Source organism: Artibeus jamaicensis, unplaced genomic scaffold (assembly GCF_021234435.1).
Source record: "Artibeus jamaicensis isolate MK-2021 breed Jamaican fruit bat unplaced genomic scaffold, CSHL_Jam_final contig_525, whole genome shotgun sequence".
In the NCBI taxonomy this organism is placed as follows: domain Eukaryota; kingdom Metazoa; phylum Chordata; class Mammalia; order Chiroptera; family Phyllostomidae; genus Artibeus; species Artibeus jamaicensis.
Window position 1 is genome coordinate 2,634,777 of NW_026521874.1, and position 25,011 is coordinate 2,659,787.

At 51.0% G+C, this 25,011-nt stretch overlaps 2 protein-coding genes across 3 annotated transcripts; one reads left to right on the forward strand and one right to left on the reverse strand.

The window, feature by feature from the left end:
- Positions 1-1,745: 1,745 nt before the first annotated feature.
- GTF2H3 (general transcription factor IIH subunit 3) lies at positions 1,746-16,127 on the reverse strand. 2 transcript variants are annotated; one of them, XM_053669918.1, is made up of 13 exons: positions 16,019-16,127; positions 13,343-13,422; positions 12,932-13,038; positions 11,384-11,547; positions 9,001-9,063; positions 8,304-8,333; positions 8,136-8,164; positions 6,812-6,886; positions 6,099-6,152; positions 3,857-3,925; positions 3,462-3,576; positions 3,328-3,364; positions 1,746-3,241 (listed from the first exon to the last, which is right to left on the reverse strand). In XM_053669918.1, the coding sequence occupies exons 1-13, from the start codon at positions 16,029-16,031 to the stop codon at positions 3,172-3,174; spliced, it is 906 nt and encodes a 301-aa protein (XP_053525893.1). In that variant the 5' UTR covers positions 16,032-16,127; the 3' UTR covers positions 1,746-3,171. The 2 variants fall into 2 exon arrangements, with proteins under 2 accessions (XP_053525893.1, XP_037016963.1); XM_037161068.2 differs by having other exon boundaries at positions 3,462-3,597.
- A 52-nt stretch (positions 16,128-16,179) lies between these two features.
- Positions 16,180-24,690, forward strand: EIF2B1 (eukaryotic translation initiation factor 2B subunit alpha). Its single transcript, XM_053669764.1, has 9 exons — positions 16,180-16,319; positions 17,114-17,215; positions 18,393-18,529; positions 18,618-18,734; positions 20,245-20,361; positions 20,835-20,899; positions 22,239-22,314; positions 23,556-23,681; positions 24,322-24,690. The coding sequence occupies exons 1-9, from the start codon at positions 16,307-16,309 to the stop codon at positions 24,484-24,486; spliced, it is 918 nt and encodes a 305-aa protein (XP_053525739.1). The 5' UTR covers positions 16,180-16,306; the 3' UTR covers positions 24,487-24,690.
- Positions 24,691-25,011: the final 321 nt, after the last annotated feature.

Sequence of the window (25,011 nt, forward strand, 5' to 3'; positions counted from 1 at the left end):
ATGGCAAAGCGCTTCAATCTCTTAATGTCTGCGGATAAAGCCTAAGAAAACCTCACTAAAAGGAAGGTTAAGTGACTTGAGTATTTTGTTATTTACTAACCATTTCTTAACAAGAGAGTAACCATATACAGTGAGAGAAATTGGCATGTTAAATTATTTGTAATCCTTGGGTCAAAATGTTTTATTTAAGAAAGTAATGAGGGCAAACACTAATGGTCATGGGGTATTTTTAATGCATGATGAATCCTTTTCACCAAGTTCCACTTTTCTAGACCTTTACATTCTTACTATGTTGTCATGCATTTTAAATAGGCATCATTTGTACCATAGTTACCTGTACTGGCAAAGGTTGCTTGTCAGATGTAAAATAAACACTTTTTCTTAGGTCAGTTGCAAAATCACCCTTTCATTTGACAGTGGACCTGATAAATGTGAGCAGATGTGACACTGTGACACTGGTAAAGAAGGTACCAAATATTGACAGTGACTCTCCAGCCCTCCCAATTCTGGGTGAGTAGGGGGGGCGGGGGGGTGATGAAAGTGGATTTTCTTTCTATTTTTCCTCTACGTTTGTAAATTTTCTCCAGAAAGCATGTAGTCATTCTGTGTTGTAATCAGAAAAAGAAGTGCTTATTAAAAGCATGCTTTACTTTCCTGCTTTTAGTTACATTAAGCTATTTAGCCAAAGGAGATTTATGGAAATGAACTATGGAATTCTAAGGCATTACAGTCAAAAGGAAGTTTCAAAAGTAAAAAATGGTAGTTTTGAACTGCAATGGTATTAAAAAACCAACTACCACATGTACACTTGAAATTTATATTTTAATCAATTACCAGAGAATTCTTAAGATTCTCTGTAATAATTTCTATTAATATAAAATGCATCCATAAAGTTGTAAGTCAACTACCAATGCCAAGTCCTGATTTTTAAACACTGCACTTTTTGCACAAAAATGTCACTGCTGTGCACTCCCCTGTCTGTGGCTGCTGGAAGCATTTCAGGCACTCTTTCCACTCTTTTTGGAATTGCTGAAACTCTTACAAATGTTTGGATTATTTCAAATTAAAAAAAAAACTTAAAAAAAACAACCAGTAGGAATCCTTTTGTAGATAAAGCACAAAGACCTGCCTTCAGAGCAGCAGTTGGACGGCTCTAACTCCGAAGGATTTACTCTGTTCGGGAGCAACTTCGTGGTTTTACAGGTAACTAGTATGAGATCATCAAGAGTCCCACTTTTCCGGCATGGAAACGTTTATTATGCTCTAATACCAGCCTGCTTTACCCAGTGAAAATACCAAATAATCAAAATTTTGTTAATCTTGCTCCTAACATGAAATTACAAGTAAACATCAAAACTCTCTTCTAATCCTTTCATATGTAGAAATCTTATATTAACTACTTCATACCAATCTATTTAATTACATAGGATTTGAAACAATATTTTCATGAATAATTTTGGCAAGATGTGAATTAAAGTTCTTCACAACTGAATAAAATATTGTCTGGCTCTGGCTGGAGTGGCTCAGTGGATTGAACACCAGCCTGCGAACCAAAGGGTCACCGGTTCGATTCCCAGTCAGGGCGCCTGCCTGGGTTGCGGGCCAGGTCCCTGGTGGGGAGCACACAGGAGGCGACCACACATGGATGTTTCTCTCCGTCTCTTCCTCCCTCCCTTCCCCTCTGTCTAAAAATAAGTAAATAAAATCTTTAAAAACATATTGTCTGGTATTTGAAATAATAAAAATTTAAATTATTTTATTATAAAAATGCATATAAAATAAACCATAAGCACAACACAAACATAAAACAAGCAGAACTAAGCCAGTATATAAAACAGTTCCAACGAATGAAAACAAAAACCTCGTCAACTTGCTTGAACTTATCCGTCTTTTACATACGCGCTGCTCTCTCTCCTGGACTTGAGAGTGATTTCCATGACACTGAATTAGGCTCTAAAATATTACATATTATTTTTGAAAGGATATATTTTCATACTTAAGAATTAACAAGTACTTGCAAACTTATCACCAAATTTTTGTTCATTTACCACCTGAAATCGTCTAACCAAAGACCACCAAGTTACTTAAATGAGACTCAACTGCTGAGATGGTATAAAGCGAAAATTTAAATCTTATTCATATACAAAATTGGATACACAATTTGCAAACATACTTTTAAAAACAAACCAAACCAGCCACTGTTCCTGAAAATCCTTCCTATGCTATCAAAGGACTTTTAACAACTTCAAGGTTACATAGAAAAATAGTCTTTATTGTTAAAATTACAAATAATTTATCTTTTGAACTTCTGGGAGTTTCCAGTATTAAGTCCAGAGCATCTGAAGGACAGTTCTCCACTACCAACGATTTTTGTCTTTTCCTCCATTAAAAAGCACAGGATTCAGTCTGCGGGCAGCACTTAATTATAAAGGCTCCGTTCCGCCTCCCCGCCCCACCACACACACACACCCCTCCCCGAGAACTTACACACTCACAACCAGACCCTAGCTTTCCAGGGCGAGCTCTTCACACAACTGCTTTCGAAGAAAAGGTCACTGCTGGACTCCTGCACTCACTTGCCTCGCTCATTTAAAGTCGGACTTTGTAGGAAATCGGTGAGAAACCATCATTATTACTTGGCTATCTTTATCCAAACACGTCCTAATGTCACTCAACAGAATAAAGAACCGCTAATATCCAAAGCCGCATCTCAATGGGGTCGGTCAGGGTTTTAGCTACATGACTACTGCTACAGTTAACAGCTGATTCAACTAAAGCGCCCCCTACTGACCAATGCCATGACTGCACTTTTTCTAACACTTGAATTTTCCACGTACCGTTTCACAGTAAGAACCTAGACCTGGGCAGTAACTTCTAAAGCCTATAGTCAGTCAGGGCAGACTGATGTAACAAATGATCATCCCAATAAGAAAGTCATAAATGTGTCCTTTCTCCCCTTTCTGGACCAAAATAGGTCTAAAAACATGTTGGGGGGCACAGACTGCAGAGAAGGGCTCCCTCCCAAAAACCAGCCCCAGAAGCACAGCATGAGGAACGGCTCTCCAGACCTGTGTCCGGGAGACGCTGCGCTGAGCGGTCCGAGACACACCCGCCGGTTCCCGGAGCCCCCCACAGCCTCCCCGCACGGCGTCTACAGGACGGGCGGTTTTATCAAGCGGACACTTTCAGTTTCTTCTTCTTGGCCTTCAGAACAGGAGGCAGCGAGATCTTGAAGGCAGTCCTGGAGTGACACAGGAAGAAGAAAAGTCGGTGATGCCCTGCCGGCTCCACAGCTCGTGAGCCGGCCATACCACCAGGGATACTTACTCGCAGGTGGTGCAGATTGGGCTGAAATTGCAGAATACTGTCAATTCAGAAAAGAAAAAAAAAACAGGAGGGTTTAAAACCACACAGTTACCGTTTTCTGAAAAAGAAAAGAAAAATGTGGTCCGAGAACTTACTTGACAAGCACACTGAACAGACGTAGCCGATCTCAATGAGGTTTCGGTGACAGAAGCACGCAGCCCGGTAGTCGACGTGCGCGGGGGGTGGGAGGGTCAGCTGAGGTCTCTGGTCCTGATCAGGAAGAAAAACCCACTGCAAAGGGGGGGGCATTTCCATTCATTCAGCACACGAGCACCTCCACACACCCCTCGTGCAGGCAGCCCTAGCACGTTCTGCACGCAGCTCAGTGTTCAAAGGCTCCCCGACGCCCAGCCTTCTCAGCCCGGGAGCCCTAGGTCACCCCTTCACTCCGTTCTCCCATTTGCCAGCACCGGCCACCGGGCTCCCACCCGTCCCCCAGGGAGCAGCTCTCCCTTCACAAGGCACCAAGCTCTCCGCCAGGTTTCCTCACCAGTAAGAACTGCAGAAGGGAGGGCATCTGCGGCACCTTCAGGTACATTCCCCCTGTGATGTCACACGCCTGCAAGACACACGGGGCCTCTGCCAAAGCAGCACTTACTGAGCCTTTCCAGGGGCATGCAGTTCCCGCCAGATTCCCGCCAGCAACGCTTCAGGTCCTGGAGCAGCGGGTGGACGGCAGGGCTTGCCCGCAGGTGTGAGGACCGGAAAGGCCCAGCTCCCTTGGAGACGCACACACATTTCTTTTTCCCCTTGGCTCACACCTTTTCACTCGTCAGAGACATGTGCCCTCTATTCTGTCTGTCTGTCTGCTCGATAGGTTTGTATTCGTATCATTCACTTTCAGTATATTTTTATAATATACTGAAACTTTCAGTGTATTTTTCAGTTTCAGTATATTTTTTAATAACAACTCTGAGATACAATTCATGCCATTACTTGAAGTGTACAACTCTCTGGGTGTTAGTATATTCAGAGGTGTGCAACCATCACCAATACCTGGCTCCAGAACCTTCTCACCACCCCAATAAGGAAAGCCACATTCATTCATCGGCCACTCGCCATTCCTCCCCCAGCCCGTGACGACCATGAATCTGCTTTCTGTGTCCATGGACTTGCCTATTCCAGGAATTTCACATAAATGGAATCTGATAATATTTGTCCCTGTCTGGCATCTGTCACTTGGCATCATGTTCTCAAGGTTTGTCCACACAGTGGCAGGTGCCAGAACTTCATTCCTTTTTGTGGCCAAGTCCCAGTCCACAGTGTGAACGGACCGCATTTTGTCTGCCCCTTCCTCTGCTGATGGACACTTGGGCTGTTCCCACTTTATGGCTGTTACGAACAGTGCAGCTGTGAACATGCACATATAGTTTATTTCTTTTTTTGTTTTTTAATCATTAATAACTTTTTAGGTTAGCACAATTTAATTTCCCTTGGATATACGCAGGGGCTGGGTCACAGGGCAATCCCGTGTTCCACGCTCTGAGGAAGTTTCCGACTGTTTCTCAAAGCGGCTGCACCATTTCACGCCCAGTGAACACTGTGGGCCTGTCGTTGAGCTGAAGTCACAGGCGCTCCAGAGCCTCCGAAACCAGCGCACCTCCTGATCGCCCCCCCTTCCCCCTGCCCACGCCCAGCCGTAACTGAGACTCAAGGTTTTCTGCAGTTTTGTGCTTTTAAATGATCTTTTGGAAAACAATATTTCTTATGGACAAAATACATTTGTCAAAAGTTCAGTAATCTTCAATCTTCAATTTTTCTTCCTTACTGGTTGAAGGAGAATTCAGTTTCCTACTTCTGATGTAAGACCAACATCTAACAGTGTTGTCCAACAGACATACAACACAAATAATTTTAAATTTCCTAGCCGCATAAAATGGAGAGGTAAAATTTTAATAATGTATGTTTTTTAACTCAATGTATCTAAAGTACTACCAGTCTAACACATAATCAATACAAAAAGTCATTAAGAAGATACTTCAAAGCCCTGGCTGGTGTAGCTCAGTGGACTGAGCACCGGCCTGCGAACCAGAGTATCGATGTTCGATTCCCAGTCAGGGCACATGCCTGGGTTGCAGGCCAGTTCCCAGCAGGGGACACATGAGAGACAACCATACATTGATATTTCTCTCCCACTCTTTCTCCTTCCCTTCCCCTCTCTCGAAATATACATAAATAAAATATTTTAAAAAAAAAGAAGATACTTCACACTCTGCTTTTCACAGGCAGTCTGAAATTCAGCGTGTTTCACACTTACCGAGCATCTGAGTTCAGACGAGACTCGTTCCAGACCGCAGCAGCCTGTGGCTGCCACGGGGGACGGCCCAGACCTGGACTGTGGTCCTGTTTCCCTAAAGTGCTCGGCTCGGGCTGAGTCTTCCATCTAGATCTACATCCAAAAAGATGTCATTCCGTTCACCTAACATTATCAACAATGGTCATTTTTGGCTGATGAGACCCAAAGGGATTTTTTTAAACCCTTTAAAAATACTTTTCTGTGTTGCCTGAATTTGTTTTAAGGTGTGAACCACTTTTACAAAGTCAATCAACTCACTATGTGAAACATACATAGGAAGTCTGAAGGGACCGGAGGGGTGTGAGTTCTCCGATCTGCAGCGTCGGACAGGCCAACCCCCACCACGGCGGGAAGACAGGCGAAGGCATTTACCAGCAGACGACAAACATGCCACGCTCTCCTAACCACCAACACGGAGCACCCCCCGAAAACATACCTGCTGGAGGAGTCCGGAATCAGAGTCCAACACACAGGCATCAATCAGAATATTCTGAAACGAATGTTGCAAAAATGTTACGGGAACGAGAGCAATGACTACCTTACACCGATGACCTACTACGTGCCAGACTCTACACTGGAAAGGGCTTACTTAACGCGCTCGATCACTCTGCAAGGTACATATGCGACCAGCATTTTGCAGCTCAAGCGTCCGGGCCTTGGCCAGGCTGTGGTCACAGAGGCCGGGAGGCCCTGCTGTCAGCCCCACTGTGCCTGTCCCCAAGGCCCTTGCTCTTGTCACCACATCATGCAGGCACTCCAAGATGGAGGAAATTATACGTGGCTATGGCACTTCAGATTAAAACTGAAGCCTTAACATTCTCTGCTATTAGCAATAATCCATCCAGGTACGCAGCAGGCTGTAAAGCCAGGGATTCGCAGCCTGGGGTCTGAGGACGGGCTGCACAGGGTCGCAGGAACATGCGGAAACCGCAGTAAACTGTTTCAGTGCCCATTTTTCTGGGGCTCATCAGATTCTCAAGGGGTCCAGGACTCCAAATAGAGGAATCACTGTATGAGATATGGATTCCAGATCCCTAATCCATTAATAAGGCTATTTACTCAGAATCTCTCCCGAAGTAGATCATTCAAAAAAAGAGAAACCAGTTCCTTCACCAGGAAACAGGCGTCCCTGAGGAGGGCGGCGCGCACCTGTTTCTGTGCCGCGAAGATGACGTTCATGAAGTTCATGTACTGCAGCGCGCTGTCCTCCGCCGCCTTGATCACCTGCGGACCACACCGCGTCAGCGCCCGCAGGCTCTCCGAGTGCCCCACGCACGCGACGGCACCACGCCCCGCAGGCGACAACTGCTGCCGTTTTTCTCATGTGCCTGCCTCGTTACCACCGTTACAGAATACCTCTGCGCGTAACGATGACCACATCCTAGGGCTCCAGAGGTAATCCTCGCCACCAGAGCACTGTCGCGGGCATGAACACACACTCACACCCACGGCAGGACGACCTTCCCTCTAGGGTCTGCATCCTACTCATGTGGCCCTATCTCATCCCTCCTCCCAACGTCACCGACGCCCGTCACCGTTGCCCGCGGTTCACCAGCCATCCGCAGGCCAGGTTTCCGCAGAGTGCGGCCCTGTTCTAGACCGCGCTCTGATGGACACGCTCGGGACGCCCCCTGCAGGACCCTAGGGGTAGCGCCTACACATGGAATCAGTGAGACCACATTTCTCCCCCACACGACAGGTGACAGGTGACCGGCCGCCCTCCAGACAAGCTGTGCTGTTGTATCTTCCCATCAGAGACACAGAGAGTAAACAACCCCCCCAACGCCACCGTCAACCCTCCGAACGGCCAGCTTTTTTCATTTGTGCTGAGCAAGAAGTGCACAATGAAATGAATGTGTTTTCAAACATTAACTGATCATTCCTGTCTCTTCTTTGGCAGACTGCTCATGACTGCTGCTTCTTTAGACTAATTCTGACTTGTAAAAATGTATGAGAGGCTGAGGCTGGTGTGGCTCAGTGAACTGAACACTGGTCTGCAGGCTGAAAGGTCACTGGTTCAATTCTCAGTCAGGGCACATGCCTGGGCTGTGGGTCAGGTCTCCAGTTGGGGGCGTGTGAGAGGCAACCAATTAAAGTTTCTCTTGCATATCGATGTCGCTCTCCCTTTTTCTCCCTCCTTTCCCCCTCTCTAAAAATATAAATAAAATATATTTTAAAATTTATGAGAACTTTTTACCTTTTTTAAAAATCCTCACCCAGGGATAAAATTATTGATTTTAGAGAGAGAGGAAGAGAAAGGGAGAGAAAGACAGAGAGGGAGGGACACATTGATGCGAGATAGAAACATCAATTGACTAAATCCTGTGCGTGCCCTGACCTGGAATCCAACTGCAACCTTTTGGTGTACGGGACACACTCCAGCCAACCAAACCGCCCAGCCGGGGCTCCCGCCAGGTTTTCCGATTGGCTACAACTGACATATAAACATGGTATTGATTTTTTAAAAACTTACCAATATCCTTGACTTCATTTCCTGATTATCTATAAAGAGATAAAAGCGGATTACAATTTATCTGAATCTTATTACACATATCATAAGGTTTTCTAAACGATTTTAAACAGCCCACCCTGTTACAGTAGTAAAATAAAATTAGTTCCATAGAAAAACAAAGGTTCCTACCTTTAACCTCCTTGCTCATTCTATGAATATCTTATTTTCTTAGCATTAAGGAATTAAAAAATATTATTTAATTTCATAAATACTCATAGTAAACAGAAATAACCTCAAATTTTGGTTAAATAAACCCAACAACCACATAGCTAAAAAAAAGAATGTTCCATTTACCATGATAAACACACAAAACAAGAGATCGGAGATTTCCAGTGACCAACTGCAATCAGCTGATCTTACAACCTGACCAAAGTACCGCTGTCCTGGAAAATTCAAATTATCACCATCTGACTGCTCTACGCATGATTAGCCACAGCCTCCTAGATTCAAATCCTGGGACCACAGGTAAACCACCATGTCCATCAGATGAGATGTCAAACTCGGAAACCAGGCAGCGACGACCAGGCGCGCCCCACGGGGCCAGGAACAGCCGGGTCAGGGCCGGATACTGCTCTCGGGGATGAAAGAAAGAACCAGCCCCCAGCCTGCCCGGCCAGGAACGAGGACGTGTCCTGAAGAGTCAGGAGCAGAAGACCGGGCCAGAGTGCCTGGGGGCCCCCCATTCTCCCCGTTTCGAGTTTTTACTACTCGTCTCACAGGCATGTCGCGCCTTCCACTCGCGTGGGCACGGGGCTCTGGGGAGCACCACGAGGGGAGACACGCCCGCCCCGCAGGCGCCCTCTGAATGCGGGAGCAGCAAGGATACAGCACAGAGCCTTGGCCAGGGACCCTGCCAGCAGAGTTTCTGTGTGCTGGCCCTTTATGTCACCTGTGAAGAGTGATGCAAAGGTTAAGAGAGGGGTTTTATTGCATTTTCTTAAATTAAAATGATTTCCAAACCAAAGCATTCTTCACGAATGAAATAACATAACGCTTTCAAACTGGGTTTAAAAACAGCAATTGGTTCTCAACGATGCTGAAGTGGGCAGTTTTTAAAACATTTTCTGAACTTAAAAAGTCCTGGTGTCTGAGGGGCACCGAGTCCCAGCGTGGGGAAGTGACAAGTTCTGAGACAGGTTGCGGTGACGGCTGCCCGACAACGAGCCGCCCTCACTGCCACCACGGAGCATGTACTCAGAGGGGCTGAAATGGTAACGTTATTCTGCACAAGTTTCTCCACAATAAAAATAAATAACAAAAAGTATCCTGGGGTTCCTTGGAACATTCCCACGGAAGGGCCTGGGGAACTGCTGGCAGCCAGCCCAGCGGCCCTGGGCCAGGCCCCGGCCCCGGCCCCGCTGCCCGGTTTTCCCACTGCCCCTCCCCACGCCCCTGGGAGACCTGCTGGCTGGTCAGGCCTGAAGAGACTTGCCCGCTGTGCAGGCAGCGACGGAGTCTGCAACCTGCTTGGGTGAAAAACCTCACTCCTACGAGATGTCAAAATTGTACAGCTGTGGCTCAAGGGGGCGGGGAGCCCAGACTGACCTGGGAGCCCAGATCCCCCCGCTTCCCCAGCTTGGGCCAGGAAAGGTCTTGAGCCTCACTCATCCTGAGAAGCTAGAACGCTGCCCTGGAGGCCAGAGGTTCTGAGTGATTCTGGAACCAGCTGTGGGAGCATGACCTGGGACCTTTGTAGAAATACAAGTTCTTGGGACCACCCTGGACCCAAAGAATCAAAACCTGCAGAGTAGGGCCTGGTGCATTCCTTTAAAGAACCAGCCACGTGCTCTAACAGGGTTCTGGGCATATAACTCACGGACATAAAACTCACTGCTCTAAGTGCTCGAGGCGATGATTTTAAGTTCTACGTAATCCTAGAGCATTTCCCTCACCGCAAAGATCACGAGAGCCGTTCCCAGTCCCTCCTGCTCCTCCGCAGCCCCACAAACCACGAACGACCTTCTGTCCCTACAGAGTCGCCTCTACCCACCAGGCGATTCTGAGGCTACAGTTTGAAAAACACCGCCTGCAGGTGACAGGGACTCAAGCAACAGGCACCGGAGGTGGCCTTTAGGCCAGACAGGGGTAGCCCAGGCCTCCGGGGCACCACTCTAGAGACTGAGCGGAAGGAATGAAAGGGAAGAGACAGGTGCCACTTAGGGAGCTGTGACAAGACCTGCAGCTGCGGCCCTCACCTTGAGCAAGTGTGCCCTGCAGGGGACATCTGGCAATGCCTGCAGACAAGTTTGGTCGTCAGGGCTGGGGAATGTAAGGCAGCTAGTGGGCGAGGCCGGGCACGCTGCAGCACACAGGGCAGCCCCCCGCACAGAGAGGGACCCGGCTCAAACCTCAGCAGAACTGAGGGGCAGCTGCAGGACGGGTGACAAAGGTCGCACTGTGAAGGTACTTCAGAGGCTGCAGGATTTCAGAGCTGATCAGAATCTGGAAAACTCTGGGTGGGTGCGGGTGATGGAGATGGGGAGTGTAATGGGTGTGACGGAGGAGGAAAGAAACTGAAACAGCCCTGGCTGGTGTAGCTCAGTGGACTGAGCGTGGGCCTGTGAAGCAAAGGGTCACCGGTTCAATTCCCAGTCAGAGCACATGCCTGGGTTGCAGGCCAGCTCCCCAGTGGGGGCCACATGAGAGGCAACCACACATTGATGTTTCTCTCCCACTCTTTCTCCTTCCCTTCCCCTCTCTCTAAAAATAAATAAATAAAATATTAAAAAAAAAAAAAGAAACTGAAACAAATCTGGGGAGGCTGGGGGACACTGAGGGGCGACATGTGCACTGAAAAGGAAGACTGGATCGGGGCAAAGGCCGGGAAGTGTCCACAGATAAACAATAAAGAGTGGAGGAGGATATACAGCAAAGGAAAACATAACGTGCGGAATAAAAAATATATATAAGGGGCAAGGTCAAGGAAAAGTCAGAAAAAGAAGGCCCAGAAAAGAGGAAACCAGAACGACAGGAGAGTCTTAGAAGCCAAAGCGTGTGTTTCGAGAAGCAGAGGCTGGGCCGCAGCACCAGGCGCTGCAGGGCCAGGTAAACAAAGCACAGACCTCGCTGAAAATGACTTTGAACAACAGAAGAGAGAGAGGCAAGGAGGGACCACTGAGAACCTCAAATCTTTGGACTCAAAGCCCCCAGGACGCCCCATCTTCAACTCCGTTTGCAAAATGACCATAATGGAAAAAAAAAGCTCTTACTCTTGGTCATCAGATCTTTAATCTCTTCGACAATGACTTCATTTGCTGCTGTTAACAACTCATACTTCCCGTCTTTACTCCCTGAGGGTGTAAACTCAGGAGTCTTGCCAGGGTCCCCGAAGAAGTCTCCAAGTCGGCCGTCCTTTCCAGGATACAGGAACCGACTGAAACAGAGGGGGGGGAACACCTCGTCGCCCCAGGACTTGGGGCCTCACCAACATCCACAGGGGATTGGGCAGAGAAACAAAGACCATGTTAATCCCAGACTCACGAGGTCCTATAGTAAATTCCCTTTTTAAAAATGTTTAAAACAGGCGACTGGAAACCTGAGTCGACCACCACAGGACGCTGCACCGATCCCACTGTTCCCTGGAGGTGAGAGGAAAGAGCGAGGGGGCGCTGGGCTCCGTCTGTCTAAGTGTTTCCCGTGGTGGGATGGTGGGGGCGGGTGTCACTCTACTTTCTCAGTGACACCTGGAAGATTCACACCAGCTTCTAACTCACTGTTAGTTTATGATCTGAGGTCTACTTGTCTACTCCAGTAATAAAAACCTGCTCCAAGGGTCCCTAGAAGATTCTTCTAGTGATTCATGACTTTTATAGTAATCGTGTACAAGACGTCTGATTTATCTGAAAAATGAAAACTTGGCCTGTCACGGCATTTACTGGCATCTCAGTCTGATCAGCATCCATTCTCGATTCTGAGAAACACAACACGTAAGGCGACCTTGGGGGAGGGAGCGGTTCCAGGGCAGGGGGCAGGGGGGCGAGTGTTCTTTCCACACACCAGAGGAAGCAGCGCTCTGAACCGAGACCCACGGACAGCTATCTGCTAACCTCCCACGAGGCATGTGGATGAACAAGAGTCACCTCTAATGTGATGGACTTATAATTACGACAGAGAAGAGCTGATTCTACAGCCCGCGTGTACCCTGACAAGTCGGTGTGGTCAAACCTGTTCACCACACTGACCTGGCCTGCCCACGGGCCGTGCCCGCACACCGGCTCCGGAAGCACCCACCAGCCTGCGGTGCCCCCGGCAGCCGGATTTGCCCCAGTGTTGGAAACGGCCACTGCCTCCTCAGCGGGGCACCAGACGGAGCAGCTGGCGTGGGTTCTGGAGCCGACTGATGAGAAAAGTCCTTTCTTACACACCCTGGAAGCCCACGCAGAGCACTGAAATGTTCCTGCCCAGAGAGGCACGCCCGGAGCCCTGGGGAGAGCAGAATCTCACCTGCTCCAGGGGCAGACCCTCAAGTAGGGCAGCAATGGCAGCGGCCCATCCCATTGTTCTCCTTTTTTGCCTGGAGCTGACAGCTGAAGCCATGCCAGCTCACTGTGCAGAGTGCAACTCAACTGCGGATGAGCCACGTGGCTGCCCGTGCTCACCCTCTGAAGGTGTGGGTGTGCTGACCCTTGGTGCGGTCAGCACCGTTCACTGGCACCGAACCACCTGTTACAACGCACAGGGGGACGGCGCTGAATGCTCGCCAACCGGCATCGCCGCCTCGGAGGGCGGGAGCCGGGCAGGTCCCCCAACGGCCCTACCTTTCCTGAATGTGACTGGCTATCACCGCGAGCTTGTTGGAACGGTTCATGAACAGGTGAGAATTCCCCAGCACCAGGACTGCATCCATGCATTTTGATAATGTAAACTGTTGAGGAAAGAAGACACCAGAAAGGAAAAGTAGCTGTGCAAATCCCTACATGGGCTCCTAATAAATATTTCACTTAAACACTAATTATTCACCGCTCAGGGGCTCCCTCCTCCAAAGCCATACGCCGAAACACTTGAAAACTACAGTTTTCTCATTTTACTTATAGGAGATCATTTCTGTATCAGAACACTATTCCACAAGTATTTTCTGTATAGTATTTAGGGAATAGCAAACATCACATCTTCTGGGGTGAAATTACTATTCTCTGGAATTATCCAAAGGCCTCCTCAAGCAATCTTACCTGAGATCCCTTCAATGCTTGCTTTCCCCACCAAATCGGGTTGGTATCGACTATGATAACTAGAAGATTCAGTTCATCTTCTGAAAATATTAACAAAAATAAAAAAACATTAGCCCCGTGAAAGTGAATCCAAGCTAACATCCCACGTGTCTTTTCACGTGTCTGATCTGACAGCTGGGAGGTTAACAAAAGGCCAAGTTCTTGTACATGTCTATAGTCTGTGGACCCTTGACAAGCCCCGCCCACCTCCTGCACCACTGCCCCGACATCAATGGAATGGAAAGGGCTTTCTGTCTGTTCTGTCACCTCTGCTCCTAGCCTGCTGCTCACCACAGAGGATGCGTAATAAGTATCTACTACGTGAACCCAAAGACATTTACATTTTAAATGCCTGGTCAGCGATAGAAGCACCAATGAACCAGCAGTAAGAACCACTAGTAGTAAAATGTTATGGGGTGGGAGGTGCTTAAAGGGAGGAATCAGGAATCAGTTTGGCCCTGAGTACATTGAATCCCCTAGAAGCAAGGCCAGCTGTGATTAGAAACCAGTTTTAAAAGGCAAAAACCAATTCCCATGTAAAGAATATTTTCCTGGGAAAGAAACCAGGCTACACCCTCAACACGGAGTTACCCAGCCTAACACATTCATTCACTCGACAAACTTTACACCAAGTACTGCCACAGCCCGCTGCGGCAAGGGTGGTCGTGAGGCTGAGCGAGGGACTGAAATAAAGGAGAGGACCAAATGCTCTGCTGGCATACGGCAAGTTTATTGCGCAGTCTTCTGGCTTATATACAATCTTGTATACAAAGGAGAACAAAGGAGAAGCCTTCTGGCACGTAGCTCACTTCCTTGACCTACAAAGCTTATCTCTTCCCTTAGAGTCCGGACGTTCCCAAGCTAACATACTTTCTGGATACATGATGCACAGGCCAAAGATATGAGTTGATGGGAGAAGCGGCTAGTTTCTCAACGGGTCAGAGAACTGTTACAACCCAAGATAGCCCCGAGGCCGGAAACCAGGCCCAGTCACCACACCCGCAGTGCTAGACCCTATCCTCGACCCCTCACAGGCCTCTTGGGCTCCAACAAAGTACCAGTGCCAGGAGTTGGGCACACTCTGTCCAAGCCCTCGGGAGCCTACATTCTAAAGGAGGAGACACTGGAACTTATAAGCATGTGCTCTTGTGGAAACCCAGGATGCTCATTTAATACCAAGAAGGGACAATGTCCTTCCGGCTCCCACACGTTCCTTCTTGCAGTCTGGTCTCCTCCGGTCTCAGGATAATCCCCACCCCACCTCTGATTTCTGCTCACATATCCAAATCCCACTTACTCTTCAGGGCCCCAAACCAGTGCTACCTCTTTCTTCCAAAAGCCTTTCCCACGTCTTCCAACAGGTCCCAACTCCCTGGTCTCAGGAGAGCAGGGATGCCCGCCTCCTGTTCATCCAGCCCAACACGTGGAAGCCTGTAATGCCATTCCACGCTGACAACCCAGCAAGGGACTATATTATTGCCATCTTTCATCAATTACAAGCTGTACCTCCTCCCTTTTTTTTTTTTTTTACATCTCACAGTTGCTGAAATCAGATAGTAACCTACAGTTAAGATGTGCAGTACTTTTTTTAGTGGTATACTAAATAAAAGCACATTTCATAATCAATATTGTTTTAGATTAGATGAAATACGGTATTGCTATTTTGCAAATGGAAATCCTATCTTGCTTGAAGTCACATGCCTGCCAGCAAACAGCAAGGCCAATGCCCTGTTCTGAAAACTGATCCTCCTGAAAGTCCCACAGTTATAACGCTCAGTACTCAGTACCTCCTTCCCACTCAGCCGTGTTTCTCATCTCTCCCAACCCTGCCCACGAGACCGTGGACTCCTTAGACACAGAGGACTTTTGTTAATCCTGCAAATCACACAACCAACTGCCCAGCACAGAAGCAGCACTTACAAGACTGTGTCTCCCATAAATCTTATGCCTCTGGCCTTATTACATATCCATCATGCCGCACCTCACAATTCTCAGGACATTCATTCCTTGCTGCTATCAAGATGCCTGGGGGAAGAGACAGCGGACTGTCTGCCAGGAGAGGCCCACGCACATGCAATGTCTCTCCCGTCCCTCTTTTCTTCAAGAAATCAGACTCAATACCTGGTCGTTTAATGTATGAATGGAAGTCTCTCCACCTGCGTTCACCACCACCACCCCAGGCTCCCCGTTTTATCTCCCTGTGAAGTAGTCGCTCGACTCGCCACAGGGCATTGGCACAGTCATCAGTCTCAGTTTCGACAGCACTGAGGTCCCCTGGACGCCGATTTAAAGTGGCTCCTCCTTCAGGAGCCCCTAACCGCAACCCGTCACGTCACCCCCATTACAGTGTTTGTAGAGCTTTTGTTCCCCTTCAGAATCATGGTCTGGCTCACCTACCAGGCTGTGACCTCCACGAGGGCCTGTCACATTCTCTGCTGTGGTGCCCAGCGCAACCCACAATTAGCGCCTGGCACACAGAAGGTGACTCCAAAATATCTACTGCATGAATACAGTCGCTAGCCCCCTAAGGACCAACCAGAGTCCGCCCAGCCCAAAACACAAACTCCACGCGGCCAGGCCCAATCGGGCCCAGTTAGTCCAGCCGCAGTGTCCGAGCCCCGCAGGCGCTACCCTTACCGTCGGAAGCCATGGCAGTGGGGTCGCCCAGAATACAGCCTCCAGGAATCAGGCGAGCATCCCGGGTGAGGCGCACACCGATTTCCGGCGCCGCAGAGGGACGTGCTAGGCGGTTGGGCCCGGACCGGGCGCCGTACCCAAGCCCCGCCCCCAGAGCGCCGGAAGTGGAGTGCGGGGCTCCCAGGCTCGCTGTCAGTCTCCGTGGCTTGGAGCAGGCGTGGTCGCGGGATTCCTCCAAGCAGCAGGGACGGCTCTGGGTTCCTCAGGCTCCGCCGTCAGGAGGACACCATGGACGACAGGGGTAAATTGGGTCGGGACGAGCGGGCCTGCTGGGTCTACAGCGGAGCCGCCCAAAGGTTCTCCCCGCCTCGCACGCCCAGTCTGGGCTCCGGGAGAGCTCACGTTCCAAGCTCAGGCTGCTCGGCCGAATGCGGTCCCTTAACCCCTGTCGCGGTCCCGTATCCAGGGACTGGAACCTGAGAGTATCAGCAGGCACCCCCTCTCCCCACGCGTCTTTCCAGTGCCTTCGTCCAGAAAAGTGAGACTTCGGACGGAGCGTGCAAGTCTTAACAGTCTCGATGTGCCTCTGTGTGGGGTAGGAGTGAGACTCCCCGTCCTGATGACTCCGGTACTAGAATCAAAAGAACAAGGCGTGTTTGGTGTGCCTCTCTAGTGTGGTTATCAAAGCGCTTTATTAAGTGAACTACAAGGGCAAACTAACACCTCTAATGTAGTTTTCATGTTGGAAAAAACAAAGGGGGTGGAACTCTCCACATACGTAAAGAAGTCTGTGTGTGAATAGGCTTGACTTAGCACAGATTGCCTGTGAGGGTTCAAGAGAATTGATAAGGTGGTTGATGCTGGGATGCTCTCAGGACTTGGGATGTCGGTGAAGAGGGAGAATGATCTTTCGGTTGTCACTTAGCAGGTGTCACCTCTATTCCCATGAAGCATCGTCATTCCCCTGAAAGCCAAACACCTTGAAAAGAAAGTTTTAAAATGAGGTTGCTTCGTGAGGTCAGCAGTTACTGCCAAGCCCCCGGGCCTTACAGCCTGCTAAGTGAGCTTGATGAATCACGTTTCTCTCTGTTCCAGAGTTAATTGAATACTTTAAGTCTCAGATGAAAGAAGATCCTGACATGGCCTCAGCCGTGGCTGCCATACAGACTTTGCTGGAGTTCTTGAAGCGAGATAAAGGTGAGGGCCTTCCTCAAACACACTGGGCCTGAGGAAAGTCTTCTGGTCACTGTCAGAAGTGGAGGCAGTGAGGGAGGTGCGTGTGCCCATATAACATCATGTCACCGCAAGCTCAGCCTCTTCCTTCATTTCACTCTTCCTTTTAAACTAGAGAGAGCCCTCAAGGTACCATCAAAATGGGTTCCTTTTCATCAGTGAAATACACTTTGAATCAAAGATAGCCATTTTAGCCCCGGTTGGCGTGGCTCAGTGGATTAAGTGCCTGCCTGTGAACAAAAGGGTCACTGGTTTGATTCCCAGTCACAGCGCATGCCTGGATTGGGGGCTGGGTCCTCAGTTGGGGGATTGCAAGAGGCAGCCACATAAAATTTAAAAGAATAACCATTTTATATCAAGTTGACTGTGAAGCTTAAATCATAGCAACAGTTCAGCTTTGTGATTGCCTTGTGCCAGATTCTGTGCAGATGTTGCCGAGAATGTTCCAGAATAAATTCTGGTGTTAACGTCATGCATTGTGATTGCCTACTAATTCATGCATTCCCGACATGAGCATCTGGGTATGGCTGACATTTTGCATAAGCAAAACAATAAAGCCTCCTTTAACCCACAGGGCTGGCCTAGAGACCCGCGTCTCCAGGGCTACCTCCAGCGTCTTCTCACTGTACTTACAGTAGCATCCAAACCCCTAACCCTCTCCTGCACGGCCTCACAGACCCTCCATGCTGGCCCTCCATGAACCATGCTCTCGCTCACACCAACTTTGCTCCCATCTTGGGGCCTCGGCATTGTCACCATCTGGCCCTGCGCCTTTCGCATCGGCTCCATATGCAGCCGGATCCTCCCCTCCTCAAGTTCCAGTTTGAGTGGCCTCCGCTCCAAGGAGCCATCCATGTTGGCTCTGCCACAGCCTCACCTTCCTCATCATTCTGCTTTCTTGTCCTCCTTACCATCCGTAATGAGCTTCCACATTTCTCTGCGTCCTTGTTTACTGTCTTCCTCTTCCACTGGAAAGGGCGCACCCTCGGCGCTTGGGGCCCCGTCTCTTGCTCACTGATGTGTCTAGAACAGTGCCTGGCACCCAGCGTGTGCCCGGCAAGTCCCAGCGGCACGAACTGCAGCCCCACCCAGGGGCTGCAGCACTAAGACACACGTCATGTCGCCCATGTGGTCCATGCAGGGGAGACGATCCAGGGCCTGAGAGCGAACCTCACCAGAGCCATCGAGACCCTGTGTGGCGTGGACTCCTCGGTGGCCGTGTCCTCGGGCGGGGAGCTCTTCCTGCGCTTCATCAGCCTCACCTCCCTGGAGCACTCTGTAAGCCCTGCCCGCTTGGGTCCCCTGCCCACGTCGCTGCCTTCACCTGTGTCTTCCCCGGGCCCTCACTGTGCTCTCCTCTTCCTAGGATTTCTCCAAATGTAAAGAGGTCATGATTGAGCGGGGAGAGCTTTTTCTCAGGAGAATATCACTGTCAAGAAGTAAGATTGCGGATCTGTGCCACACTTTCATCAAAGACGGGGCGGTGAGTAGGTCTCCGTGCGTGCGCTGACGGGAGCCGGGACTCCGCAGTCAGACCCCCGGGGTAAAATGCTACCTCTGCCATTACCTGCTGTGTAACCTGGGACAGGTTACTTAACCTCTCTGAGCTGCACTTTACTCCTCTGCTACCTAAGCAGCATAATAGCATCCACCTCACTGGGTGGTGGTGAGGTGGCGGGTAAGGACTCGGCACTAGGTCTGGCACCCAGCAGGCACTGTGTAAATGTAGGTGTTAGTATCATAGTTGTCGTTTTAAACAGGCAGAGAAAACACGGGGACAGCATGGGTGACGCTTGATCTAACAAGATGTCTGACTAAGAAAGCATTTTTATTGGGTGAGCACTAAGTTAGTGTGATCCGTCAGGTGGACAGAGAACAGCTCCTGTCCCTGGTTAATGCTGTCTGTCTGCCTGGTGGAGGTGGGCTCTGGCTGGAGGTTTTCTTTTCAACTTCCTCTCATGTGCTATGGCAGAGGATGAAGCTGCCAGGTGTTGACGAAGGGGGGGGGACGGGGACAGGAGGTGCAGGTCACGTCAGTCCCCCGCGCAGGGCCCCGAAACCTTCCATGACGCCTCTCCCACCGCCTGCCTCCTTCCTGCCGTCAGACTTCCACTGGCCATAAAATTATTTATGTGCATTTTGACTCTGAAGTCTGGTCCTGTTTTATTGCCTCTTCCCAGCCTTTGAAGCGTGTTGTTAAATAAGTGGCATGAGGGACGGGAGCGGGACTTGTACAAAAGCCAGGTGCCGACACGGCCACGTCAGCCAAGTCGGAGCAAGACAACAACTGCCCCATCAGTGGCCTCGGCCTTCCCCTTCTGGCCCATGTGCTGCGCTGTGGACACTGGGGGGGTTTCTTGTATAATTCAGTGTGTGACACCCACCTGCATCGGCACCGACTGAGACCCAACTCAGAGCAGCCGCTCAAATGTCAGTGTGCAGGGGAACCGCCTGGGGTCTTAGTAAATGTGATTCTGACTCGGCGGGTCTGGGGCAGGGCCTGAGAACCTGCATTTCCCACCAGCTCTCAGGCCAGAAAGCAGCTCAGGAGCTACGTCCATCGTCCCACGTTGTCCTCTAGAAACACCAGATGGTGTGGCATCTGTGGGACCACGGTGACAGCTGGAGCGCAGCCCCTCCCGGCCCACAGCAGATGTTGGCACTCTGCCCGGTGCTCACACCGTGGCTCAGAACCAGGGACGCCAACCCCAAGGAGTCCAGCGGAGCCCTCAAGTAGAAAGGCTTCCGTCCCCTGTGGGGGTTCCACTTTCATACGTGCTGGGAGAGGAGGCCCTCACCCACTCCTCTGGCAGAAGCCTCTCTGCACGTGTGCGTGGGCTTCAGACTCGGCGCGGCATCAGGGACTTCCCTCGTGTCTGCAGCTGATTTGTCAGAAAGCACAAGGGGAGCCATAGGGCCCGGGACGCACTGCAGCGGCAGGGCACGGGGGTGGTCGGAGGCCGGCCCTTTGATGGAGCGCTCTCGGCCCACAGACAATACTCACCCACGCCTGCTCCCGAGTGGTGCTGAGGGTCCTGGCAGCGGCTGTGGCGGCCAAGAAGCGCTTCAGTGTGTACGTCACGGAGTCCCAGCCTGACCTCTCCGGGCAAGTACCTTTCCACCTGGGGCTGTGCCCCACGGCTGTCGTGAGAGGGGCCAGAGCGCGCCCCGGTTTGCCTGTCCCTGTGGCTTCATGGCGGGTCACTGTGCAGGACCCAGGGGCTTTTGTTCGAGGTGAAGCCAGAGGAGCAGTGATATTTTTTAACAAAGAGTAGACAGTTCATGTCTCATCTACTCAGAAGATAATGAAAGAATAACTTTCTCCTTTCTTCTGGATTTGCACGTCTTACCCATCATAGTCCCCAGGGGAATCATTGTTCCCCTGAAACACACGCTTCTAAAGAACCCAGACCCTCGCTTCTGGGGTCCGAGGTCCAGGGGTCTGTCCTCAGTCCGTGAATGCCAACGGAGTTTCAGGCTGGCCTGGTTTATCGTGGGCATTTAAATGATACTCTGCGTTATACACTGCATTGGGACTTTCCTGGATTTTCTCTAATGTTTTCAAAATGTCGTTTTCAGTAAGAAAATGGCCAAAGCCCTCTGCCAGCTCAATGTCCCTGTCACCGTGGTCCTGGATGCCGCTGTTGGGTAAGCGCCCAGCCTCCCCAGACACAGTGTCTCCTCCCCACCCACTCCCGGGGTCGGCGTGGGGCAGGGTTTCCAGACCGAAGGTGTGCGTCCCACGCATCAACCTGCACTGGGCAGCGCCCGCCTCCTAATTAACAGCTGCATTACCCAGCAGCTCATCACAGGGTCTGTTTTTTCCTAAGATTTGATGTATGTATTTTTAGAGAGAGAGGAAGGGAGGGAGAAAGAGGGAGAAAAACATCAGTGTGAGAGAGACCCATGGATCGGCTGCCTCTCACATACCCTAGCGGGGACCTGGCCCACAGCCCCCGCACATGCCCTGACTGGGAATAGAACCCACAGCGTCCTGGTTCGCAGGCCGGTGCTCGGTCCACTGAGCTACACCAGCCGGGGCCCTCACAGGGTCGTGACGTTGGTCCCAGCAGGCAGCTGCGGGATGCGGGGATGAAAGTCATTTACACAGCATTACAGGGCATCACAAGAGCAAGGTGTCAGGGTCAGGGTGTGGTCAGCACCTGTGGTCAGTGCTGCCTCATCTGAAGACACAGGTGTCCTCAGTGCCACTGGGGTTCTTCGCACCCAGGTCGCATGTGGGTGACCCTCAGAGAGGAGACAGGAGTAACTGTCTCTCACAGAGAAAGTGCACGAGGCTGACAAACGAAATGAGGGCTGTACCGGGAAGTGCGCGCTTTGCAGAGCGTTTCGCAGAACGCCACCAGCGGCTCGCTGTGCCAGGCGAACCGGGCCTGAGCGGTGCGGCCCAGTGGGCTGAGCATCGTCCCTGAGCTGACAGCTCACCGGTGCCATTGCCAGTCTCCGCACTTGCCTGGGCCAGGTCTCTGGTTGGGGGCGAGTGGCAGGCAACTGATCTGTGTTTCTCTCCCTCCTTTCCCTTCTCTCTGAAAATAAATTTTTAAAAAAATTTTTTAAGGTAAATTGCCATTCCCCCTATCTGAAAGATGCCTGAATTACAGAACATCTTCTGACCTCACATCAAGTCTTTAAATTTCCGTTTTGTGGGTACGGAGGCAGAACGGGAACTGCGCGCCACACGTGTTAAGATCAGTCACAGGTCTTGAAAGTCTTGCTTCAGGCACGCACGTGTGCGTGCAGGCGCTGGGTGCAGTGTGATACGTGACCATGAGCTGGCGGGCTCTAACACCCGGGCAGCAGAAATGGCAGCAGTGCCAGGGGCTGTTTCACGTGCAAAGTGCTCCTGGGAAGAAAGTTGCAAGAGTAACTTACCATGGAGACAAAGGAATGTGAACCTCTGCAGGTGGCCGCGCAGCTAACAAGAGCCGGGAAACGAGCATAAACCTTTTTTCCTTAACTCCTGCAGCTATGTCATGGAGAGAGTGGATCTTGTCATAGTCGGTGCTGAAGGAGTTGTTGAAAATGGCGGCATCATCAACAAGGTAGGAGCCTCAGCTGCCCGCAGTCCCTCGTCCCGGGCCACAGAGGCCCCGTGGGCCAGCCCCCTGTGCGGGCCACCAGCTGGGGCTCGGCCGCCTGACCCTGCGCAGCGCGGTGACTTGCTTCCCGAGTCCCAGAAGCCACTGCAGTGGTCAGTCCCGTTTTGGTCAAATTCCACTCTGCTTTGGAGACTGAGCTATGTGAATTAGGAGAATGTAATTTATATTGTCTCAAAGCATGTTTTAACTGAAATTGGGTTTTTTTATTGGTTTTTAATTAGGCACACTTCACATCAACAAACTGTATTAGAATTCTCCATTGTGTAACTTGGACATATTTCCCGGTAGTTCAGTTTCTGTGTTTGTGTTGAAGTCCGCATTGCCTGAAACCCGCCACCCTCACCAGTTTCCGGTGCACAGTTGAGTGGTGTCCATCACAGCCCCGTCGTCATGGCAGCGCATCGTTTCTGAGACCTTTGCCTGCCTCTGCCTGCGGGCAGGGCTCACCACACCTGCCCACGTCTCCCAGTCTCTCTGCCTCCGTGATGCCTGCCTGTTCCGGGCACCTCGTGTCGCGGGAGCAGAATCACAGCGTTTCTCCCTGGAGTTTGGCTCACTTTACCTCCCCTACTGTTTGCAAAGCCCGTACAGGCTGCAGCGTGGGCCGGCGCTTCCTGCTTTCTCGTGGCTGAGTCCTGGCCGGCATCTCTTCTGTCGATTCATCCACCGATGGACGGAGCGGACACTTTTTGGCTGTTGTGATGCAGCTACGAATGTGGGTGTACAGGCACCCGGCTGAGGTCCCGGTTCCAATTCTCTGCAGTGCGCCCCTGAGTGGCCCTGGTGGTTCACGTGGTGCTTCTGGTGGTTCTGTTTAGCCCTTTGAGGAACCGCCACTGTGGCCACAGCGGCCTCGCCAGTGTCGTTCCCACCAGCAGTGCAATTCCGATGTCTCGGCCTCTTCCCCCCAAAAGCTGCCATAGCCATCGAGTAGGTGTGAGGCCGCATTTCACTGTGGTTTTGACCTGCATTTCCCTCCCAAGGATCCTGAGCTTCGTTTCCTGAGTTCATCGCCTGCTTGTGTATCTGTGGGAAACTGTCTATGCCATTGTCTTTCTTAAAAGATCCTGACCAGTTCCTGAGTCAGAGTTACATCTGTTTTGTTCACTCATACTTTCTGCTGCTTCTACCTGCAAGTGCTGGGACTTCTCACCTGTCTCCTCCTTCTGATCTCTGACCCCCAGATTGGAACCAACCAGATGGCCGTCTGCGCCAAAGCACAGAACAAGCCGTTTTACGTGGTTGCGGAAAGTTTCAAGTTTGTGCGGCTCTTCCCACTAAACCAGCAAGACGTCCCGGATAAGTTTAAGGCAAGAGTTTTACATGTTTGAAGGGGTATCTGCATCAAAACTGAAACCTTTGAAAAGATACTAAGAATGTTTCAGTAAGTTACTCCCTTCTTACGGCCATCTCCTCCCACACGGGGGCTACAAAGATAAGCTGTGGGTGGTGAGACTCACAGGGGCCAACGTGCCCCCAAATAGCAGTCTTCTAGTCCTGCACTGCTTGCAGCGCTGGGTGCATGCGGGCTGCGGGGGCAGGGGGGCTGTCGGGGACCAGTGCTAGCTTAGGCCTCAACTGTCTGGACTCCCTCCCTCCCCGCCACTTACTGACCCCGCGCCCTCAGCACGGCCCTTCCTTCCTTCCTCTTCAGCGGGAACCTCAGGCCTCTGTGCATTGGGAAAACAGTCCTATGAGGGTTGTGAGGGTCATGGGAAGGGCTTCGTGTGGTGCCTGGCACGTGGTATACTCTGTCCACGCTGTTACCTGGGGAGGCTGCTCGCTATCGAGGGGACACCGGTGTGGGCTCTGTGGCCAGCGGGCCACCCTGGCGTGACCCACCCAGAACACGGGGCGTGCTCAGGGGGCCGCACGCTACCTGCTCGGGCAGGGCTCACCGGGCGATCCCGAGTCTGGGGGCAGACTAACCTGTGCTTCGTGCCTCCTCAGTACAAGGCAGCTACTCTGCTGTCGGCGCAGAAGGGGCAGGATCTCCGAGAGGAACACCCGTGGGTCGACTACACCTCCCCCTCCTTAATCACACTGCTGTTCACGGACCTGGGCGTGCTGACGCCCTCCGCCGTCAGCGACGAGCTCATCAAGCTGTACCTGTAGCCAGGGACCCTCTGCGCAGGCGGAAGATGCAGCAGAGCAGGGGGAGGGGCCTCCTGACCCTGTGAGCCAAGCCAAGATGAGATTATTTACTTAATGAAGATTTGTGGACTAAGGACTTAAAATCGAAGTTTTGGTGAACTTTGTTTCCATTTCAATCTCATTTACACATGTTCATGGTTCCCCAAAAACTCAACCTAACTTGTACTGACGGTTTCCAGGTACTTTTTTCATTTTCTGTTTCCAGAAATATGTTAAAATTATTGGCTACTTAACCAATGAAAGCTGAGCCCGCGTCCCCCCCACCCCCACCCGCCGCAGCACTACAGGCCTGTTTGCCAACAGCAGCCACTGCGGAGATGCCCGCCTGACCGAGGGGGCGCTCCCCTGCAGCGCCCCTGCGGGAGCGAAGGACCACCCAGGCCCCACATCACCTGTGGTGCGTGGAGGGAGGGCGGTGCACTCCTGCGCAGCCAGCATCGGGCTCCCTGTGGGTAGGGAGCGTGGGCCTCCCACACGGCCCGTCAC